Source organism: Ranitomeya imitator, chromosome 1 (assembly GCF_032444005.1).
Source record: "Ranitomeya imitator isolate aRanImi1 chromosome 1, aRanImi1.pri, whole genome shotgun sequence".
Lineage (NCBI taxonomy): Eukaryota > Metazoa > Chordata > Amphibia > Anura > Dendrobatidae > Ranitomeya > Ranitomeya imitator.
The window spans coordinates 727,609,547-727,631,786 of NC_091282.1; the positions used below are offsets into that span (position 1 = coordinate 727,609,547).

The window sequence follows — 22,240 nt, forward strand, 5'->3', positions numbered from 1 at the left end:
TATACCTGTATGTTACTGGGGAAGGGATCTCTATACTTGTATGGTACTGGGGAAGGGATCTCTATACCTGTATGTTACTGGGGAAGGGATCTCTATACCTGTATGTTACTGGGGAAGGGATCTCTATACCTGTATGTTACTGGGGAAGGGATCTCTATACCTGTATGTTACTGGGGAAGGGATCTCTATACTTGTATGGTACTGGGAAAGGGATTTCTATACCTGTATGTTACTGGGGAAGGGATCTCTATACCTGTATGTTACTGGGGAAGGGATCTCTATACTTGTATGGTACTGGGAAAGGGATCTCTCTACCTGTATGTTACTGGGGAAGGGATCTCTATATCTGTATGCTGTATGGGATGGTTCATCGGGAAGGTATCTCTATACCTGTATGTTACAGGGGAAGGGATCTCTCTACCTGTATGATACTGGGGAAGGGATCTATATACTTGTATGGTACTGGGAAAGGGATTTCTATACCTGTGTGTTACTGGGGAAGAGATCTCTATACCTGTATGTTACAGGGGAAGGGATCTCTATATCTGTATGGTACTGGGAAAGGGATTTCTATACTTGTATGGCACTGGGAAAGGGATTTCTGTACCTGTATGTTACTGGGGAAGGGATCTCTCTACCTGTATGCTGTATGGGATTGTTCATGGGGAAGGGATCTCTATACCTGTATGTTACTGGGGAAGGGATCTCTATACCTGTATGTTACTGGGGAAGGGATCTCTATACTTGTATGGTACTGGGAAAGGGATTTCTATACCTGTGTGTTACTGGGGAAGGGATCTCTATACCTGTATGTTACAGGGGAAGGGATCTCTATATCTGTATGGTACTGGGAAAGGGATTTCTATACTTGTATGTTACTGGGCAAGAGATCTCTATACCTGTGTGTTACTGGGGAAGGGATCTCTATACCTGTGCGTTACTGGGGAAGGGATCTCTATGCCTGTGTTAGGCTACCTTCACATTTGCGTTCCGTCAGGCGCAGGTTCGGCGACGCATGCGTCATGCGCCCCTATATTTAACATGGGGGCGCATGGACATGCGTTGTCTTGCGTTTTGTGATGCATGCATCATTTTTGGCGCAAGCGTCAGGGTGCAGAGGACGCAGCAAGTTGCATTTTTTTTGCGTCCAAAATCAAGCCAAAAATGGACGCATGCGTTGTGCGTTGCGTCGCCGACACAACGCCCAACAACGCAAATGTGAACGTAGCCTTACTGGGGAAGGGATCTCTATACCGGTGTGTTACTGGGGAAGGGATCTCTCTACCGGTGTATTACTGGGGAAGGGATTGTTATTAGTGCTGAGTGAGTATACTCGTTGCTCGGGTGACCTCTGAGTATTTTAGTGTTCGGAGATTAGGTTTTCATCGCCTCAGCTGAATGATTTTCAGCTATGAGCCAGGTTGAGTACATGTGGGGGTTGCCTAGTTGCTAGGGAATCCTCACATGTAATCAAGCAGGCTAGTAGCTGTAAATCATTCAGCTGAGGCGATAAACTTAATCTCCGAACACTAACAAATACTCGGAGGTCACCTGAGCGTGCTCGGAAAAACCCGAGCAATGAGTATACTCGCTCATCCCTAATCGCTATACCTGTGTGTTACTGGGGAAGGGATCTCTAGACCTGTGTGTTACTGGGGAAGGGATCTCTAGACCTGTGTGTTACTGGGGAAGGGATCTCTAGACCTGTGTGTTACTGGGGAAGGGATCTCTAGACCTGTGTGTTACTGGGGAAGGGATCTCTAGACCTGTGTGTTACTGGGGAAGGGATCTCTAGACCTGTGTGTTACTGGGGAAGGGATCTCTAGACCTGTGTGTTACTGGGGAAGGGATCTCTATAACTGTATGCTGAATGCTGTTGGTCACCTTCTGCATGGATTAACTTGTCTAATTTTGGTACGCAGGATCTGTATATCAGGAATAAAGGAAGCAGCGCTGGTAGTTTGCAGCCTTGTGCGATCTCACACAGTCCTACAGAGGAGGTGAGACAGAATATAGAACATAAGATGCAATCCTGTTCCTTCTCTTGTCACCTATATGCATATATAATGTGGCTGCATGTACGTGTGCTGTTTATTGCTGGCAAATCTTAGTGCTAATCATAAGGATTCATAGGTTGTCTCTCGAAACGTATAAATCGTGGTCTGAAATCTTCATTTGGAAAATGCTGCCTCTATTATTGCCTCTTTTGAAGGCCTGGTATTGCTTTGGTCATGAGACAAGTGGCATGACCAAGGATCGCTCAGTGCCACAGCTGAATCGCAGCGCAATACAAGTGAGTGGAGTTGCATTGCGGCCCCAAGGGCACAACAATTACAACAAGTAGTCAACCTGGTCCTTTTTCTTGCGACTTACTTGTTATGGTAGTGTAGGTGTCACAATGTAACCTCATTCACTTGTATTGCGCTGCGATGTCACCACGGCACTGAGTGAATTTGGGTCGTGCGACGTCTGTTGCTGCCAAAGTCGCCGTATGCTTTTAGTTTAAAGCTGATCAATGTTGTGAGACTCCATAATCTGACTCATTTTTGGGAAAACACTTTAAATGGAATCTTGGTAGGTTTTTGCTATGTAGTTTGAGTGCAGCTTAATGTAGGGTCAGAGACCCCCATTCCAGCGATGCTACAGTGTCAATAAAATCAGTGGAGACTATCGCTACAGGACTAGTGTCTCTTGCCATGTATCCTTATCTGTATAACCCGCCCCAATCACTGGCAGCTTCCGGTGTACACTGTGCATAGGCAGAAAGCTGCCAATCAGTGGTGGGGGCGAGGTCATGTCCCCACCCCAGCTCCGCTCTCTGTAGCAGAGCTGGGAGAAACTAGCGTGAAGACACCAAAATCTGCGAAATATAGGCACAACTTGGCGGTGCACCTAAATTATACAACTTCTCAAGCTTTTTCTACAGAATTCTGCACTAAAGCCCTGATGAGTTGGGGCCACAGTCGCCCCTTGTTATCCTGCCTGTCTTGTGCCGGATGAATCATGTTTTTATTTTTTGTCTTTTTTTCTGAACACGTGAAGCTTTCTTTTCTCCCATCTAGATGAGCGCAGTAATCGATGTCTCTCCATCGTCGTGCATTAATTAATCCCCATTGTGGGTTAGAGCGGATCCTACATAATTTATGAAGGATTCTGTTACAGGGAATCGTTTAGCCATAAATATTATTTACAAGGCATGCGTTCTCTTCCAGACGTTTCATTTGGTTAATTTCATCTACTTTCTATATTGGGCGGCTGCCGCTAATGTGTTAACATTACCAATCTACAGCATAGCGCTGTTATACGGAGAGTGGTGCAGGGAGCGGCGCTCCGGCTCTACATTCACTTACCGGCTGTTATATGTAATTATAGATTTCATTGGGAAACATTGTGAATATTTAAAGAGCATCCGTTTCAGTTGTGTTCTCTTCACGGCAAACGCTCATTTGGAGCAAATTGAACTTCTACTGATCAGGGATGAATAGTTAATAGGCCAGTTCCAGCAGCCACATCGGTGGTCCATGGCCGCCAGACCAGAGCCTTCTACGTACTTGGACCCACGCGAGGTCCCCTGTGCGCCGCACCCATGAAATTACCACAGCTTTCTACTCTGAAGAGGTGGCAGGTAGGAGGATGAGGTCCACGGAGTTTATGGTCAGGCGGCCACAGACTACCTATGAAAGTCTTCTTGATCAGCTCTAATTAACAAAATTGGTGAATTTTGTTACTTTTTCTGTGGAACAGCACTGAGGGGACAAGTGCTAGAAATCAGAATTGTGACCTAGGGGTATAGAGTTTTTGTTTATTTTCCATTGTGGAGTTGCTATGGACCTGGGTACAATAGTCATGAAGGGTTAATCCAAGCATTCCTAGAAACACACCCAAGATTGGGATTTAGGAAGGCATAAGGGTGGGGATAAGGTTACAAGATGATGGTAGTGATTGACACAAGTAGAAGGATCACTGTGGAAGGGGAGGTTCGTACATCTAACACTCGTGGTCTGAGGACGGACCTAGACTTCTTGACCCGCCACTGGTCATCAGACCAAACTGAAGTCTCGTAGGCATAAATGGTCAAAGGATCCATGGCAGGTCCATATTTGGCCCATGAATGTGTGAAACTGCCCTAATTCTGGACCACTGGAGTCCAGATCGAAGCACCATTCCAGTCTTTGTTGGAAGTGTTTTTATTTTATCACTGGAGTGGAGTTTCAAATCTAAGTCCCCTGTCTTATACTCTCCTTTCGGGGGGGTGGGGGCCTTGACATCTGTTATTTACGCTGCTCCCATCGGTCTCCGTCAGTTTGTCAGCTGCCGGCTGCTCCATTAGTTCATGGAGCGTGTCGGAGGCCACAACTCAATACAGGTCCATGAGAGCCTTGTTCTTGCCTCATCCTGGCTCTCATAGACTTGCAATGAGCTCTTGTGACCGATACTCTTGACTTCTGGCCAGTTAGAACCTGCGGGACCGGAGCAGCACGGAAAAATGGTCATGAGGGTGAGTGTAATACAGGGGGGCAGTGGACTTGGATTTAAAGCACCACTCCAGTACTGGAAAAAAACCAAAACACTCTGGAGTGGTGCTGTAAAGGATGTCATAATACTGGCTTGATGACTTTTGGCCGCCATGTTACTGGAGCAGTTATTGAGAGCTGGAGGGTCACATTCTCTGATTAGTAGTCAACACTGGGGACTACTAATTAGAAGAGGCCAGGCAGGCAGAACGAGGTTCACAGGGCTCTGGCCCGGCTGGCCTCCAGATCTGGGTCTTGTGAATCATTTTGGTCAACAGAACTCTATGGGGGATCTTCTGAATTGTCGTGGTACCCCAAAGTCCGTATCTGATTTGTGTGAACCATGGACGTCGTGGTTTTTTTTTTTTTTTTTTTTTTTAATAAATCATGGCGGCTATAAATTGTCGAGTGCCTCAAATGGATCCATAGTGCGCCTATAACCCAGTGGAAGCCAAAGATTGTCCTTTTTTTGCCTCCATCAGGCCGGTATATATCGATATTCACCTTTTTTTGTATGTGAAAGAATCCCTGACAAATCTATGCTGGACTCTACTTTTTTTTTTTTTTTTACGGGAATTAATGACCATCATGGTGACATGCCGATACAACAGCCTACATCGGAGGGACTCATTGGGGAAGACTCCTGATGCAAGCCTCCAGCCATGACATGAACCAGTGGTGATCTCCACGAGCGTGTAGAATTGCCACTAAGGATTAACCATCAGTTTCCCTAACTGGTTTCCAAGTCCAGTTATGGTAACTGGGAAAGGAGCTGAAAAGCGAGCAATACAATGATTTCAGATTCGATTGATTTAGGTCAAGTGAACTTTACTGGTCATTAAAAATAAAAACCTACAGATCGTCCGCAAAAGGCGGCAGGAAATGCGATCACGAGATCGCACACCATTACCACTAATGGAAACCATTTTCTGCACATCACAAAAGTCACTAGATAAATGGCAATTTCTTGATTAACTCTAAGATTAGAGAAGCATCTGCTCACCCCCCCCCCCCCCCCCCCCAGAAACAGCGCCACTCTGGTCAATGGGCAGTGGCTGGTATTGCACCCCAGTACTTGGATCTCCATCTGCTTTACAGCGTCAATCCTATTCTGACCACATAATTGTCTTCCTTCTATGGTAGAATTGTTGTGTGATGTTAACCGTGGGAATGATGACATTTCCAGAAAACGAGCCTCATTAAGTGTCTGATCAATAAACTTTTCTTTCTGCTTTTTTTCCCTCCTGGCAGGCAATCAGCAGTAGAGGTCAACACAGCATCTCCTACACGCTGTCCAGAAACCAGACCGTGGTGGTGGAGTACACGCATGACAAGGACACGGATATGTTTCAGGTGCCTATATTATTGCCTGCTTATCAGAATTTAGTGCAAAAATTTTGACTTCTGTTACTCGAGGTAAAAGCGATTTAGTTCTGGAAATTCTTAACTAGTGATGAGCAAACGGGCTGGGATTAGGTGTTATCTGAGCATGCTCGGGTGCTCTTGGAGTGTCTTCGTTGTGCGTGAATACTATGTTTGAGTCCCCGTGGCTGCATGTCTCGTGGCTGTTTAACAGCTGCAACACATACAGGGATTTACTGTTTGTTAAACAGTCTCTGCATGTTTTGCGGCTGTCGGAACAGTCATGAGACATGCAGCTGCGGGGACTCGAGCATATTAATCAAGCACGCCGAAGTCACTCTGTTAGCACAGGAGCATGCTCAGATAACACCTTATCCCAGCACGTTCGCTCATCACTAGTTATAATGTATCACCAAACAAGTGGAGCGGTGATAACTTCCGGATTGATTGGGGACCCAATGATTTGGAGAACGGGCTCGAAGTGGCCACACCATTTAATTCTCTGTGGGACAGCTGGAGAGAAGTGCCAATACGATGGCGTATTCCACATTTTCTATTTTTCGAAGGTTGCATTGTAGAATAAAATCTGCTATACGGTTTATTGCGGCATCTCCATAGAATAACTTAATTTTGTCTGGTTCCAAAAGAAAAAAAAAAATTGAGGCATTTTGAATAATTCTGGGTCCCTGTGGATACATTTGGCCTTTTCAGTTGACCCACAATCTACATATGAACGTGGCAAGTGTGCAAGTTGGGCCACTTCCATCATGCCTGTAAATGCTCCTTCTCACAGTAGCTGTGATCTGGTCATCTGCCTTGTTCTCTATAGATATTGGGGAGAGGAGGGATGTGATGCTGCTGTTACCGACACTTTTGCTGGCAGGGAATGGGGATTACAGGATTCTGAAGGGTGAAGAATATAACATTGCTGTAATTGGGAATTTCCTCCTGTGTGGCTGCTATCGGGCTGATGGCTGCTGTTTGGATGGCGTGCAAAATGTCTCTGCGCAGTCACATCAGTCAGTGCAGCGAACCTCTGCAGGAAGATGTAGTATTATATGGCAGCCGTTCAGGTAGTAATGTGACTCTCCCAAATCTGTCCCCATTGTTAGTCACTGTCTGCTCTGGCTCATAATGTGGGGGTCTCCACATGATATTCATCCCTCATTAATCGCCGTAGAATATTTCTGAAAGGGGTTTCTTTCCTTGGTTGAGTTTTGGGCCATCATCTCTCCATAGCGGAATAAATGACATGGTGACCTCACCGTCTTCTTTATATTCTTTTATTTTGAAGATTGGAAGATCGACAGAAAGCCCAATTGACTTTGTTGTTACGGACACGATATCTGGTAACCAGAATGACGAGGCTCAGATAACACAAAGCACCATTTCCAGGTTCGCATGCAGGATCGTCTGCGATCGCAACCTACCGTACACCGCCAGGATCTTTGCAGCAGGATTCGACTCCTCTAAAAATATCTTTCTTGGTGTGAGTATTATATGGCGACTAAGTTCTTGTAGCAGTAATTATCGCCTGTGGGGGCAAATCTCAAGGCTTTCCTTCCATTGGAGTCAAACTGATATTCGGCAGCATTAAAGGGACCATCTGGTAAAGAGACATTATCCACAGGATAGGTTATTACGCTTTTTACTTATATAGTGCTAACATATTCCGCAGCGCTTTACCGTTTTGCACACATTATCATCGCTGTCCCCGATGGGGCTCACAATCTAGAATCCCTATCAGTATGTGTTTGGAATGTGGGAGGAAACCCACGCAAACACGGGGAGAACATACAAACTCCTTGCAGATGTTGTCCTTGGTGGGGTTTGAACCCAGGACCCCAGCACTGCAGAGCTAACCACTGAGCCACCATGCAGTGCTAACCACTGAGCCACCATGATGACTTATAGAGCCACGTAGATTGCTGGAGTGGGGCGACGGTCTAAGAGGCATGAAAATCTGGCAATTGGTGCAGGTCCCAGTGGTTGGACCACCACCAGGCAATTTTAGATTTTTTACCTGTTCTATGGATAGGTTATAACCTTCTCTTTTGAAAGTACCATTTCCTTTTTTGTTCCATTGTGTCCAGTGCCGCTGTAGTTCCTATCCACCATCTTGTGACCACAGCGGTAACGGTCCTGAAGTCACTGCTAACAGTCACTATCTCTCTGTGTGAGTCCATGAGAGCATTGTGCTTAGTCTCAGACTTGGCCCAAAGCATCCAGACTTCTATACAAATCTGTCCGTGATCAGACCGCTATGCACGGACTAGCCGGGGGTCTCCCGACTTGAGCATCACAGACTTAAAGAAATATATGAAGCTGTCACGCTTTGGTCAGGAGATCCCCAGTTACTTAGCTCGATCTCAGACTGATTGGTGCGGACGTCTGAACTTGCCTTGACAGTGACTTCTGGTCTGTCCAATCAAATATATATATTACTTCTTTGTTCCAGAGGCCTCCCCAAATCTCCATCAGCACGTTTCATTCATGGCAGTGCCTTATATGCAGGGCATTTCGGCACAGGATTGGGTGCAGATTGGAGGCCTGTTCAGCGGTGTAATCTTTCCTAGAAGTGGCCCATCTGCTGTGGGATCACTATTGGTAATCCCGTCCTGAGCTCGCTGAGATTGATCCTTTCAGCACTGCTCCTGTCCTGCCCTCTCTGAACTCCAGCTCTATAGCATTTGGGATTTTCCTGACTGATCCCATGTGGCCGATTATCTATAGGAAGATGCCACTGTATTTGCAGTCCCCAACATTGCAACTACCAGACCAAGGTCTAGCACTACGATGGCGGAGGCGTCCTTGCTGAATATCCCCTTCCATGGCTTGCACCTAATCTACACCCATTATAGGACATACAAATCCCATCACTTAGGGAATCAGTGGTTGTGAATGCACATTCGTCGTCATGCAAATAGATGGTCGGTGCGGTTATGGTGGTAATGACCACACCAGCAAGGAAGAGAGGAGCACTATGGCCGGAGCGCTGTATACGCAGCTCCTTACTGATGCACATGATTATATGCAGCATTTTCTTCTTACATTAGGAGAAAGCAGCTAAGTGGAAGAATCCGGATGGTCACATGGACGGACTAACCACCAATGGTGTTCTTGTTATGCATCCGAAAGGGGGCTTCACTGATGAATCCAGACCGGGCGTGTGGCGGGAAATCTCCGTCTGTGGGGACGTCTACACTCTCCGAGAAACCAGATCGGCTCAGCAGAGAGGAAAACTGGTAAACTTGTGTTTTATATTGAAGGCCTGATATAGTTAGAATAAATCCTCTTCTCCCGTTAAATCACCCACCACTACCGCATTGATGCTGTAGCGCCCCCACCAGGCTTTATTCTTCAGTAAATGATTTGGTGTAGGTCCTAGCGGCCTCCAGGCCCCATGTTCGGTTTTTACTGTCCGCCCCTGTAGGGAATGAATGGAGTACGTCTGACTGTTGCCATTTTTAAGTAACACAACTCTATTTCTCTGTCAATGGAATTGTGTGAGGGGTGGGTTTTTTCCCCTATTTTGAGGTGAAGCAAAGTGATGGGAATATACACAAGTCTGGCATTTTGAGATATCTCTGTATAGCAATAAGTATGTAGACGTTATGCATACTCCGATCCACAATACAAATGTATGGAGCAAGGTCGCGCCCTCTAGTTGGACACGCCCACTGGCTGTCCGCGTCACTGGTTGGGGTCTGGCCTCCCTCAATACAAATGTATGGAGCAAGGTTGCGCCCACTAGTCAGGTTCTGGCCGGTCCCGACTCAGAAACCGTTGAAACCTCGCAGTGCATAGTGCTTGCATTGGCGGGATTCACACAGAGTGACTGCAGACTTACCGATTTGGACCGGACAACCCCTTATAAGCCTAAAATTCTAAATGTTTTTTTTTTTAAGACTCCCTTTCCTAAGGGGCTTGTGGAATTGTGTTGAGGGGTCAGTGGGACAGTCTCTCAAGCCCCTCCAAATTGAACGGCTGGAATGCCACTGTCACCAGACATCGGCTGTACTAGAATGGCGGATTTCATGAGGTGGTTCTCACTTACGTGTTTCGCAGGTCCTGTTCCGACATGTAGAGGGTCCCTGCTTCTTGTTCCTGACTTCGGTACAGCCCTAAAATGTCCACTTAGTCAGTATGTTGAATGGACCAGGTGGCAGAGAACCGGCGTGACCCAGGCGAGCGTGCAGATTGGGGCCTACATTGGCAAGAATTATGTTTAAGCAGTCTGGGCTATCATTTTAAGTTTTTTCCTTGTCTACCCCTTTTAAAGAAAGAGTGGTCCTGGCGTATAATCTGTCCTATTGCAATTGCTTTCTTTACCGATGCACGTTTTTTTTTATCCCTCTTCTAGGTGGAAAACGAGACCAACATACTTCAGGATGGATCCCTTATTGACTTGTGTGGAGCTACCCTCCTCTGGAGAACGGCAGATGGCTTGTATCATACGCCAACCCAAAAACACATTGAAGCCTTGAGACAGGAGATTAACGCTGCCCGGCCTCAGTGTCCGGTTGGATTAAACACTCTAGCTTTTCCAAGTATTAACCGCAAGGATGTAGTGGAGGAAAAACAGCCTTGGGCTTACCTTACCTGTGGCCATGTACACGGATATCACAACTGGGGTCATCGGAGCGACACCGAGGCCAATGAGCGGGAGTGCCCCATGTGCAGAACTGTTGGTCCATACGTGCCTCTCTGGCTTGGATGCGAAGCTGGATTTTATGTAGATGCTGGCCCTCCTACACACGCTTTTAGCCCTTGTGGGCACGTCTGCTCAGAAAAATCTGCCAAATACTGGTCTCAGATCCCACTTCCTCACGGTACCCACGCCTTTCACGCTGCCTGTCCTTTCTGCGCAACACAACTGACTGGCGAAGAAAGCTGCGTTAAACTCATTTTCCAGGGCCCTATTGACTGATTTACTATTTATAACAACAACAAAAAATTTTGTTAATAAAAAAAAAAAAATAAACAAAAGAAAAATACTGTGAAATTTTCACCACTAATTCTAGAATCTTCCTTTTTTATAATTTTATTAAAGGGGCTCAAATAACTGATGTTTGTGTCCTCAAATTGATCAGATGGCAAAACTTTGGCAAATACACCAGCAACTTAATCATGGATATATACATTCTTTATTCTTTGATTTTCTTTTTATCTATGTTGTCCGGTTTAATACAAACTCTTTGCTTTGCATTTTTTAATATATTTCTATAAATTAAGCTGTGGTAAATTGTATTTTCCGCTATGTTGCCTATGAAGATGGCAATCTTGCTGGTTTGGCTAAAGTTGTAAATGGTTCCTTTCTAATCATTTGCCGAGCAAAGTTTTCATTTCCTGGCCAACTAGTGGACAAAATATTAGTTTATAACTTAAAAAAAAACACAGTTGCAGCATGTATTAATTTAAATCTTTAATATGGTATCTGATCTGCGGGCAGAATGTTAATGAACAGAAGAGGCTGTTTCCAGATTTGTTGGAAAAGATTCAGTCCTACTTGTATTTTTAATTTTTTTTGGCTCTATGCTGAAGAGTCCAGTGGGCGGTCCTCTGCGTTGACCAGTAGCTCTCAATCACAAAGAAACACCCACTGGACTGGTAAACAGAGAGCATCAACTTATTAAAAATACAAGTTGTTTTTAATCTATTCCTTCACTTAAGATCAAAGATTCAGTACAACTTATATTATAATAATGTACTGTTCTACTCCTAAGAGTCCAATGGGTGGCCTTTGATATTGACCAGTAGCTCTCAATCACAAAGAACTGCCCATAGGACTCCTAACAGTAGAGCAGTACATTAATAAAATACAAGTTGTACTGAATCTTTGACATAAAGTGTAGTAATAGATTCTATAACTTGTATTTTTATTAAGTTGATGCTCTGTTTATCAGTCCAGTGGGCATGTTTGTAATTGTGAGCTATTGGTCAAAGCAGAGGACCACCCACTTGTATTTTTTTTTTTTGCGCTAAGCTTAAAAATAAAGTGCTACTGAATCTTTTCCTATAAACTTATATATCAATCTTCTCAGCAGATCCTTCTCTGACATTATTAAAATAAGGGGGCCAAAATGTACACTGTGGCAGGTTCCCTTTAAGGAATTACTTTTAGTGTAACTGTCATTTTATAAAACTTTTATCGTACTCAAAACTATGAATTAACACATGTGGAATTATATATTTAATAAAGTGTAAAACAACTGAAATTGTCTTATATTCTAGGTTCTTGAAAGTAGCCACCTTTTGCTTTGATGACTGCTTTGCACACTCTTGGCATTCTCTTGATGAGCTTCAAGAGGTAGTCACCGGGAATGGTTTTCACTTCACAGGTGTGCCCTGTCAGGTTTAATAAGTGGGATTTCTTGCCTTATAAATGGTGCTGGGACCATCAGTTGTGTTGAGCAGAAGTCTGGTGGATACACAGCTGATAGTCCTACTGAATAGACTGTTAGAATTTGTATTATGGCAAGAAAAAAGCAGCTAAGTAAAGAAAAATGAGTGGCCATCATTACTTTAAGAAATGAAGGTCAGTCAGTCCGAAAAATTTGGAAAACTTTGAAAGTGTCCCCAAGTGCAGTGGCAAAAACCATCAAGTGCTACAAAGAAACTGGCTCACATGAGGACCGCCCCAGGAAAGGAAGACCAAGAGTCACCTCTGCTTCTGAGGATAAGTTTATCCGAGTCACCAGCATCAGAAATTGCAGGTTAACAGCAGCTCAGATTAGAGACCAGGTCAATGCCACACAGAGTTCTAGCAGCAGACACATCTCTACAACAACTGTTAAAGGGAACCTGTCATCCCCCTCAGGCGTTTGTAACTAAAAGAGCCACCTTGTGCAGCACAAATGCAGCATTCTGACAAGGTGGCTCTTTTAGTTATGATGCCTGCACACGCTGAAATAAACGTTTATAAAAAGTGCCCCCTCATACCGTGAAATGTTCCCAGAGGCGGGTCTTTCCCCCCTAATCAGACACAGCACAGCCGTCACTCCGGACCTGTGCGCGCTGGGCGTCACCTCCTCTTGCTGCATTATTGTCCCCGGCGCCTGCACATTACGTTTTTTTTTCCAGGCGTTCGCAGCACACACAGGTCCGGAGTGACGACTGTGCTGCGTCTGATTAGGGGGGAAAGACCCGCCTCCAGAAACATTTCACGGTATGATGGGGCGCTTTTTATAAACGTTTATTTCAGCGTGTGCAGGAATCATAACTAAAAGAGCCACCTTGTCAGAATGCAGCATTTGTGCTGCACAAGGTGGCTCTTTTAGTTACAAATTCTTGAAGGGGGTGACAGGTTCCCTTTAAGAGGAGACTTTCTGCAGCAGGCCTTCATGGTAAAATAGCTGCTAGGAAACCACTGCTAAGGACAGGCAACAAGCAGAAGAGACTTGTTTGGGCTAAAGAACACAAGGAATGGACATTAGACCAGTGGAAATCTGTGCTTTGGTCTGATGAGTCCAAATGTGAGATATTTGGTTCCAACCACCGTGTCTTTGTGCGACGCAGAAAAGGTGAACGGATGGACTCTACATGCCTGGTTCCCACCGTGAAGCATGGAGGAGGAGGTGTGATGGTGTGGGGGTGCTTTGCTGGTGACACTGTTGGGGATTTATTCAAAATTGAAGGCATACTGAACCAGAATGGCTACCACAGCATCTTACAGTGGATGCTATTCCATCCGGTTTGAGTTTAGTTGGACCATCATTTATTTTTGAACAGGACAATGACCCCAAACACACGTCCAGTCTGTGTAAGGCAGGGGTGTCAAACTGCATTCCTCGAGGGCTGCAAACAGGTCATGTTTTCAGGATTTCCTTGTACTGCACAGGTGATAATTTAATCACCAACTCATTATTTGTGTAGGTGATTAAATTATCACCTGTGCAGTACAAGGAAATCCTGAAAACATGACCTGTTTGCAGCCCTCGAGGAATGCAGTTTGACACCCCTGGTGTAAGGGCTATTTGACCAAGAAGGAGAGTGATGGGGTGCTACGCCAGATGACCTGGCCTCCAGTCACCAGACCTGAACCCAATTGAGATGGTTTGGGGTGAGCTGGACCGCAGAGTGAAGGCAAAAGGGCCAACAAGTGCTAAGCATCTCTGGGAACTCCTTCAAGATTGTTGGAAGACCATTAACGGTGACTACCTCTTGAAGCTCATCAAGAGAATGCCATGAGTGTGCAAAGCAGTCATCAAAGCAAAAGGTGGCTACTTTGAAGAACCTAGAATATAAGACGTAATTCCAGTTGTTTCACAATTTTTTGTTATATACTATATATATATTTACACACCTTTAAAAAAAAAAAAAAAAAAAGGCATATGAATAGAAAAAAGGCCTGTATATATTTTTTCCTTCCAGAAATAACATCACTGTTGTCCGTAGGTTACATGTTGCGAATAGGAAAGAACTGTAATACAGAAATGGCCCATGCTGTTTCTGTAAAAGAGCAATTTTTTTTTTTTTTTAATCTTCTTTCCAACCCTTTTAAAATACACCACAGCCATAAGACATTTCAGCCTTGATTATAATCAGGTGTGACCTAGGAAATATAACACAGCTTATTTTAGAGCTACCCTATAGTTTTCCTTTGTTTTGGGGGGAAAGAAAAAAAAATCAAAAATAGGTTTATTTAAAACCCTGGAATATTTACAGTAAAAAATTTTTGTTTTCATTTTTTTTTCCCCCCCCATGTTTTGATTTGCCATCTTGAAATCATCACAGATTGCTTCTCAGGTACTCCTCGGGGGGGCACATGGCAAAATAAATATAGACAGCGTCACAGCGCAAGGGCTTAACTACAGGGCTTTAAGCAACTAAATGCAATGACTTGATGTCACACTTCCCGTGACTTGTGTCCTCAATTTCATTACCGCGTCCTCGCTCTGAATGTACCTGTATTGTTCCTCTGCATCTGTTAAGCTGCAATCCATTCAGTTCTGAATAAAATCTGGGCTGTGCTTACCATCGGACCACCCATGGCATCTGTAGGTCACTTCTTGCTGCAGAATTCTGTTTGTTCCTTTTCTGATTATTATCATAAGATGATTATAGGTTCTGGAAAATCTGAGCTACAGCTAGAGAAGACTTTTTTTTTTTTTTTTTTTCCAGGACAGGGACACAAGAGTATCTTTGAGATCTTGCTTTACAAAAGAGGGAGGTGACACCTATTCATAGTCCCATCTTTAGGTTTACTGTCTCTTTAAGAATTTTTTTCTTAAAGGGAATGTCATCAGAAAATTACTTATTGCTTCAATCTGTTTTTTGCAAAATGTTTTCTTTGTATTTATTTTTTCATGTCACTGCAAAAAAAATCTTAATTTTCACAGTACAGTAAATTAAGAGTTGTCCCCCTTTTTGGTGACTTGTTTAAATGCATGTCATTCAGGCAAGTAAATCAATTTTGCAGTTAGGTTTCATTTAAAAATGGTATACCGTTTGGCTTTTGTAGCCTGTGTTACACTGCAAATTTGAGTTAACTGAGAATCCGTCAGTGAGCCCACGATGACTGTCTAATGGAGAGTTAGTAACTCTTATCGGTTTTTTTGTTTCTGGGCTCCTCTGATGTGGTCTGAGGTCATAATCTGCAAAGTGGAATGTGCACAGACACAAAGAACCTGTAAAAGCCAAACTATACATTTTTTTTTATTTTTTTTTAAGAAAAGCAAATTGCAACATCTTTTTAGCCTCATATACAAAAGGAATCTCCTTCTTTTTGGACACATTAGTAGTAATAGACATTGTATGTTTGCTTTGATGCGACCTTGCTTAGAAGGTGCCTATATAAATGTCAATGTGAAGGTAGAGCGAGGTGAGCTTTGACATCACCTATTGTGACAGATAATATAAAATATTTTAATACTGTCTATGGTGATAGTGAGATTGCTGAAAAGTCTTCCTTGCAGAAAAATAAGTAAGTTCAGTGTAAAATCTGTAAGATTTCTTTTTTTTTTTTTTCTTCCTTTTTTAATCTGCCAAATTGATAAAAAAAAAATCTTCTTTTTTGCTTCATTGGGGGACTGTCATGGGGTTACCGCAACAGTGTGGAGCCAGAAGACCACAGCGTCTGAATTATCCTACGCTTCTACTCCGGCGCTGAGAAGCACTTCTCATTCATTTTAAATGTTTATTTCTTCTGGCAGAACAGGGGTTAATCGGCCATGTTGGAAATCCCTGTGCACACAGCTGAGCTCGGTTAGCCACTTCTTTTCCCTTTATAATCTAGACTTTGTTACCTCTGTCAGAGCTAGCATTTGCTACATGGCTAACGGAGGGAGAGGAATTCATACGAGAAGGAGAGTAAGGCTACTTTCACACGTACCGACGGACGTTGTGAAATAACTGCAAGACGTGGGCAGTGGATGCAGTTTTTCAACGCACCTGCTGCCCATTCTACAGTCTGGGGAGGAGGGGGCGGAGTTTCGGCCGCGCATGTGCCGTCAAAAATGGCGGACACGTCGCACAAAAAGTTACATTGAATGTTTTTTTTTTTGTGCATCGAGTCCGCCAAAACACAACGGATCCGTCGCACGACGGATGCAATGTGTGCCCATCCGTTGCTAATACAAGTGTATGGGGGAAAAAAACGCATCCTGCAAGCACCTTTGCAGGATCCGTTTTTGCCCATAACGACGGATTGCGACGGAGGACAAAAGACGGAAGTGTGAAAGTAGCCTTAGAGGAGTTATTAGTGACTGCTGCTTGGTTTGTATGTGTGGTAATTCCTTAGGCTACTTTCACACTAGCGTCGGGCTCGGCCCGTCGCAGTGCGTCGGGCTGAGGTTACCGACGCTAGCAGTGAATGCGCCGCACAACGGGGGCAGCGGATGCATTTTTCCAGCGCATCCGCTGCCCCATTGTGAGGTGCGGGGAGGTGGGGGCGGAGTTCCGGCCGCGCATGCGCGGTCGGAAAAAGCGGTCCGTCGGCAGCAAAAAACGTTACATGTAACGTTTTTTTGCTCCCGGCGGTCCGCCACAACACGGCGCAACCGTCGCACGACGGTTGTGACGTGTGTCAATGCGTCGCTAATGTTAATCTATGGGAAAAACACATCCTGCAAACAACTTTGCAGGATGCGTTTTTTCCCATAAACGACGCATTGCGACGTATTACAAAAAACGCTAGTGTGAAAGTAGCCTTATCCTTCTCTGTTTTGGTTTATTCCCCATCCTCCACTCCCCACTGCATTCCTCTGTTATATGTGAGTGAATATTTGTATGCCTGGAGTTTTCTGGTAACCGTGGTTTGTGTTCCCTTGTTTGTCGGGTTGGTGCAGTGCAGTGCACAGTAGCGCCCCCTCTTCCCTGGGTGGGGGAAGAGAACAGACAGCTAACCCAGGAGATACGGCAAGGGCGGAGGCCCCGGCATCTTGGTCATCTAAAGTATCCCAGGGAGTAGGGCGCCCCCTAGTGTTAGGGACAGGCAAGGAGCCCCTGGTCCCGGGTTACCAAACAGCTGTGTCGTGACAGGTACACGGGAAACCATGGGTGTATGTATCTTGTTTTTTTTGTAAATCTAAGGAATATTACCTAGTGTATCCCCTCTGGTGCGTTCATGGACCTTTGTGCACCAAGCTTAGGCCAAGAGTGACCATTTAGCACATCCATTCCAGCACCCCACATCCCCCCCCGAAGTATATGAAAAGGGTTATCTACTACACTTTCCTATCAAATGGCAACTATGAAAAATGTAGCAAAATATGGAAAGAGCCTAAAGGTGATCACAGTACTTTTCAGACAACTTGACCTTATTTAATAGATAATGTGATTAAAATAGTGACTTATAAATCAAGTGACTGGCAGACTGTATTATTCCACAACATGTTTACCATTTTTCTGCCCACTGCCTGTTGTTAAGTGTAATCCTTCAGCAGCGGAGACAGATTACATGTAGAGCAGGTAAACATGCAGCCGCGGGGTCTCAAACATATTTTTCGAGCACACCGAATACACTCTGTTAGCACCCGAGCATGCTCGGATAACACCTTAACCGAGCACATTCGCTCATTACTAGTGCTGACTTTAAAAATCATGACGGTCATACAATATATGAAATGTATTTGGTTTTATGTGGGGTTTACTCATATTTGCATCAACAAATTTGAGAAAAACTGAATATTTTGTAATGAAAGTTATTATAAACCTTATTTTCATGTTATAGGTAAAAACTGGTCTATGAAATGCAATCTTGTCAAAATGTGGAAAACTGTTCTCATTTTCAGTGAATATATATATATATATACGCATTGGGTATTCTAGAATATACATACATACTGTGGGGGCGTGTGTATGTATGTGTATATATATATATATATATATATATACACACACACGCGTATACACATACTCACACATATACATACGCACACACATACACATATTATACACACACATACACATATATTATACACACATGCATACATATATTTATTACACACACAAATATATATTTATTATACACACACACACTGTATATTCTTACAGCAAAACTGTTTTACTTGCCAGCAGCTTTGGAAATAACAGCTGGTATTGCGAGACTTCTGGGGTAAAGGAAGTGGAGGAAGCTGCGGTGATAAACGGGGTTATGCAGAAGAGAAGTTATTTAGCTCACCGCCGTCTCGCATTGTGATATACATAATATTTGTGTATGTGATGGTTCTCAACTATCCTAAGGGAATGTGGTACAATGTACGGTCGTAATATGGACTGTAGGTAGGATTTGGATGTTCAGTGTGGCACTGTCCTTTTCTTCAGTTTGGATTTGGATGTTCTGTCTGGGATGGACCCCCTGGTGAGGACGTGCGCCCCGATGTTCATAGAGACTATATAATTATAGGGTGCGGCTTTACTGCTTTCTTTGAAACTTGTAGGTACATATACACATCTAATATATAAAGCTGTATGTGTGTATGTCCGGGATTGGCATCTGCACCGTCGCAGCTACAGCCACACGTCTGGACCCCGAGAGCGTCATAGGCTATGTTGTGAGGCGAAATTTTAACCCCGCGCCTTCCAAACAATTTTGCCCCTATCTACATAATGGGGAAAAAGTGAAAGGAAAAGTGTTGGAGGCAAATTGACAGCTGCCAGATGTGAACAAAGGGGACTTAAAGAGTGAGAGCGATGGCGCCAAAGAGTATATACCGTACAGTTGCTAAGGTGGGGCCCCGACATGGGATACTCACCACACACTGGGATATGAACACACACACACACACAAAAACTACCATGTGCTTGAACACATATACCACCCTCAGCACACATTTCACCACACATACACCAACCTCGCCACATAAAAGTCGAAACACAAAAGTCGCCGCTCAAAACTCGCCACGCGCAAAACTCGCCACATGCAAAACTAGGCTCACGCAAAATTCGCCACACGTGCAAAACTCACCTCATGGAAAACTCGCCACGCGCAAAACTCGCCACATGCAAAACTAGGCTCACGCAAAATTCGCCACACATGCAAAACTTACCTCATGGATAACTCGCCACACGCAAAACTTGCACACGCGGAAAAATTGCCACATGCACATAAGTTGCAACACATGCAAAAGTTGCTTCACACAAAACCTGCACATACTCAAAACGCACCACACATAAAACTCGCCATCCGCAAAACTTGCTGCACACAACTTGCTACACTAACCTGTCACATGCAACTCGACACACAAAAAGTTGCTACACGCATATTGCCACACAAAACATCTCTCAAAAATTGCTACATGCATGTCGCCACATGCAACTCAACACACACAACTTGACACATGAAACTCGCCCTAAAACACACACAAGTCTTGTATTATCCTTCAAAAATAAAAATCTGATTAATAAGCAGACAAACTACAAGAGCAACAAATGTACCATATAGGAAATACGGCAGCGGTCAGTCACATGACCTGTCTATTATGTGTATGTGTGAGCTAATATATACTGCCAGGGGGGGAGGGCTTCCTGTTGGCTGGGGATTTATCAGGCTGCCAATTTAGCTTACAAATACTGAGGTAAAAATACTGACCAAATAATGTGTGAATGTGGTCTAATACAGGAGGAGATGACACATATATACTATATACAGGAGATTACACCCAGGTATATACTATGTACAGGAGAGATGACACACAGGTATATACTATATACAGGAGGAGATGACACACAGGTATATACTATATGCAGGAGGAGATGACACACAGGTATATACTATATACAGGAGGAGATGACACACAGGTATATACTATATACAGGAGGAGATGACACATATATACTATATACAGGGGACATGACACACAGGTATATACTATAAACAGGAGCAGATGACATACAGGTATATACTATATACAGGAGGACATGACACAGGTATATACTATATACAGGAGGAGATGACATACAGTTACATACTGTATACAGTGGAGATGACACACAGGTATATACTATATACAGGAGGAGATGACTTACAGGTATATACTATATACTGGAGGAGATGACACACGTATATACTATATACAGGAGATGACATACAGGTATATACTATATAAAAGAGGAGATGACATACAGCAGGTATATACTATATACAGGGGAGATGACATACAGGTATATACTATATACAGGAGATGACATACAGGTATATACTATACACAGGAGGAGATGACATAAAGGTATATACTATATAAAAGAGGGGATGACATACAGCAGGTATATACTATATACAGGGGAGATGACATACAGGTAACTACTATATACAGGAGATGAAATACAGGTATATACTATATATAGGAGGAGATGACATACAGGTATATAGTATATACAGAAGAGATTACATACAGGTATATAATAGATGAGATGACACATGGGTATATACAATATACAGGAGGAGATGACATACAGCAGGTATATACTATTTACAGGGGAGATGACACAGGTATATACTATATACAAGAGAAGACATACAGGTGTATACTATATATAAGGGAGATGACAAACATGTATATACTGAGGTGAAAATGTGAGGTGAAAATGAAAAGGTATGAGTGCAAAATGAGAGGAGTGAAGGAAAATAGTGGAGTGATCGGAAAATGACAGATGTGAGGTCGAAATGACAAGTGTTAGGGGGGAATGAGAGGAGTGAGGGGGAAAATAAGAGGAATGAGGGGGAAAATGAGAGGTGTAAGGGAGAAAATGAGAGGCATGATGGGAAAATAGGAGACGTGAGGTGCTATAACTAACCACAGATATTCACTATGCCCAGGCAACGCCGGGCTCTTCAGCTAGTAGTAAATAAGCCTTAAGAATGTAAGGCCAAGAATGAAATTTTGGGAATATCCCAGACAAGAAAGTAGATTTTACTACTAACTGCGGCGGCAAACAATTACCTGACTCCTCTAACAATTCTCTTTTGTAAGGTTCAGGTTAACCTACCTTGACTCCTGGTGACAATGCAAGCGCGTTCCCATTAATCATAGGACGGTGTACACTCTATGAATGACTCGTCACAAGTAGAGTTGAGCGACTTTTACTTTTCTCGGATCGAGTCGGGTTTCGCGAAACCCGACTTTGTCAAAAGTCGGGTCGGGTGAAATCGGCAGATTATTGCGAAAAGTCGGGGGCCGACTGAAACACGAAACCCAATTCAAGTCAATGGGGAATCAAAGTCGGCAGTGAGTGGAGGACAGGAAAACACCTACAGTGCCCATTTTAATGCCAAAAGCATCAATTCTTATTACTTAAGCTTGTCAATCCTAATTTACTTTATAATAATTAGGGTTGAGCAAAACGGATCGGACAAATTCAAAAATCGACCCGACCCGATCCTAATGTGGGATCGGTCATGAGGTCGGCAATCTTCGCGCTAAAGTCGCGTTTTGTATGATGCTTTCAGCGCCATTTCTCATCCAATGAAGGAGGACACAGAGTGTGGGCAGCGTGATGACATAGGTCTCGGTCCCCACCATCTTAGAGAAGGGCATGACAGTGATTGGCTTGCTTTCTGCGGCGTCACAGGGGCTATAAAGGGCGTGCACGCCGACCGCCATCTTACTTCTGCCGATCTTAGCATAGGGAGAGATTGCTGCAGCTTCATCAGAAGAAGGGATAGTTAGGGAGGGAAGATTAACCCCCAAACTGCTTGTTCTGTAGCGATTTCCACTGTCCAACACCACCATTGTTTGCAGGGACAGTGGAGGCTATGTTTTTGTGCATCAGCTCTGTAGCTTATTAGGCTGCCTTATAAGGCTCCCTGATAGCTGCATTGCTGTTTGCACGCCGCTGTGCAAACCAACTGCTTTTTTAAAAGCAAAAATCCTGTTGCTCCTAACTGCACAGTTCTCTTGTTTATTTGTCCACACTCTTGTGAG

General features: G+C 43.9%; 1 protein-coding gene across 2 annotated transcripts in view; it reads left to right on the top strand.

Moving 5' to 3' along the window:
• The window catches only part of PELI2 (pellino E3 ubiquitin protein ligase family member 2), a 90,795-nt gene extending 79,854 nt beyond the window's left edge, over positions 1 to 10,941 (top strand). The window contains exons 3-7 of one of the 2 annotated variants that reach the window (XM_069732928.1): positions 1,923 to 2,000; positions 5,766 to 5,867; positions 7,171 to 7,365; positions 8,933 to 9,121; positions 10,240 to 10,941. In XM_069732928.1, the coding sequence (XP_069589029.1) occupies positions 1,923 to 2,000; positions 5,766 to 5,867; positions 7,171 to 7,365; positions 8,933 to 9,121; positions 10,240 to 10,806 (1,131 nt within the window). In that variant the 3' untranslated portion in view covers positions 10,807 to 10,941. The remainder of the gene's footprint in view (positions 1 to 1,922; positions 2,001 to 5,765; positions 5,868 to 7,170; positions 7,366 to 8,932; positions 9,122 to 10,239) is intronic. The other variant, XM_069732937.1, reaches the window with a different exon arrangement.
• The last annotated feature ends 11,299 nt before the right edge of the window (positions 10,942 to 22,240 follow it).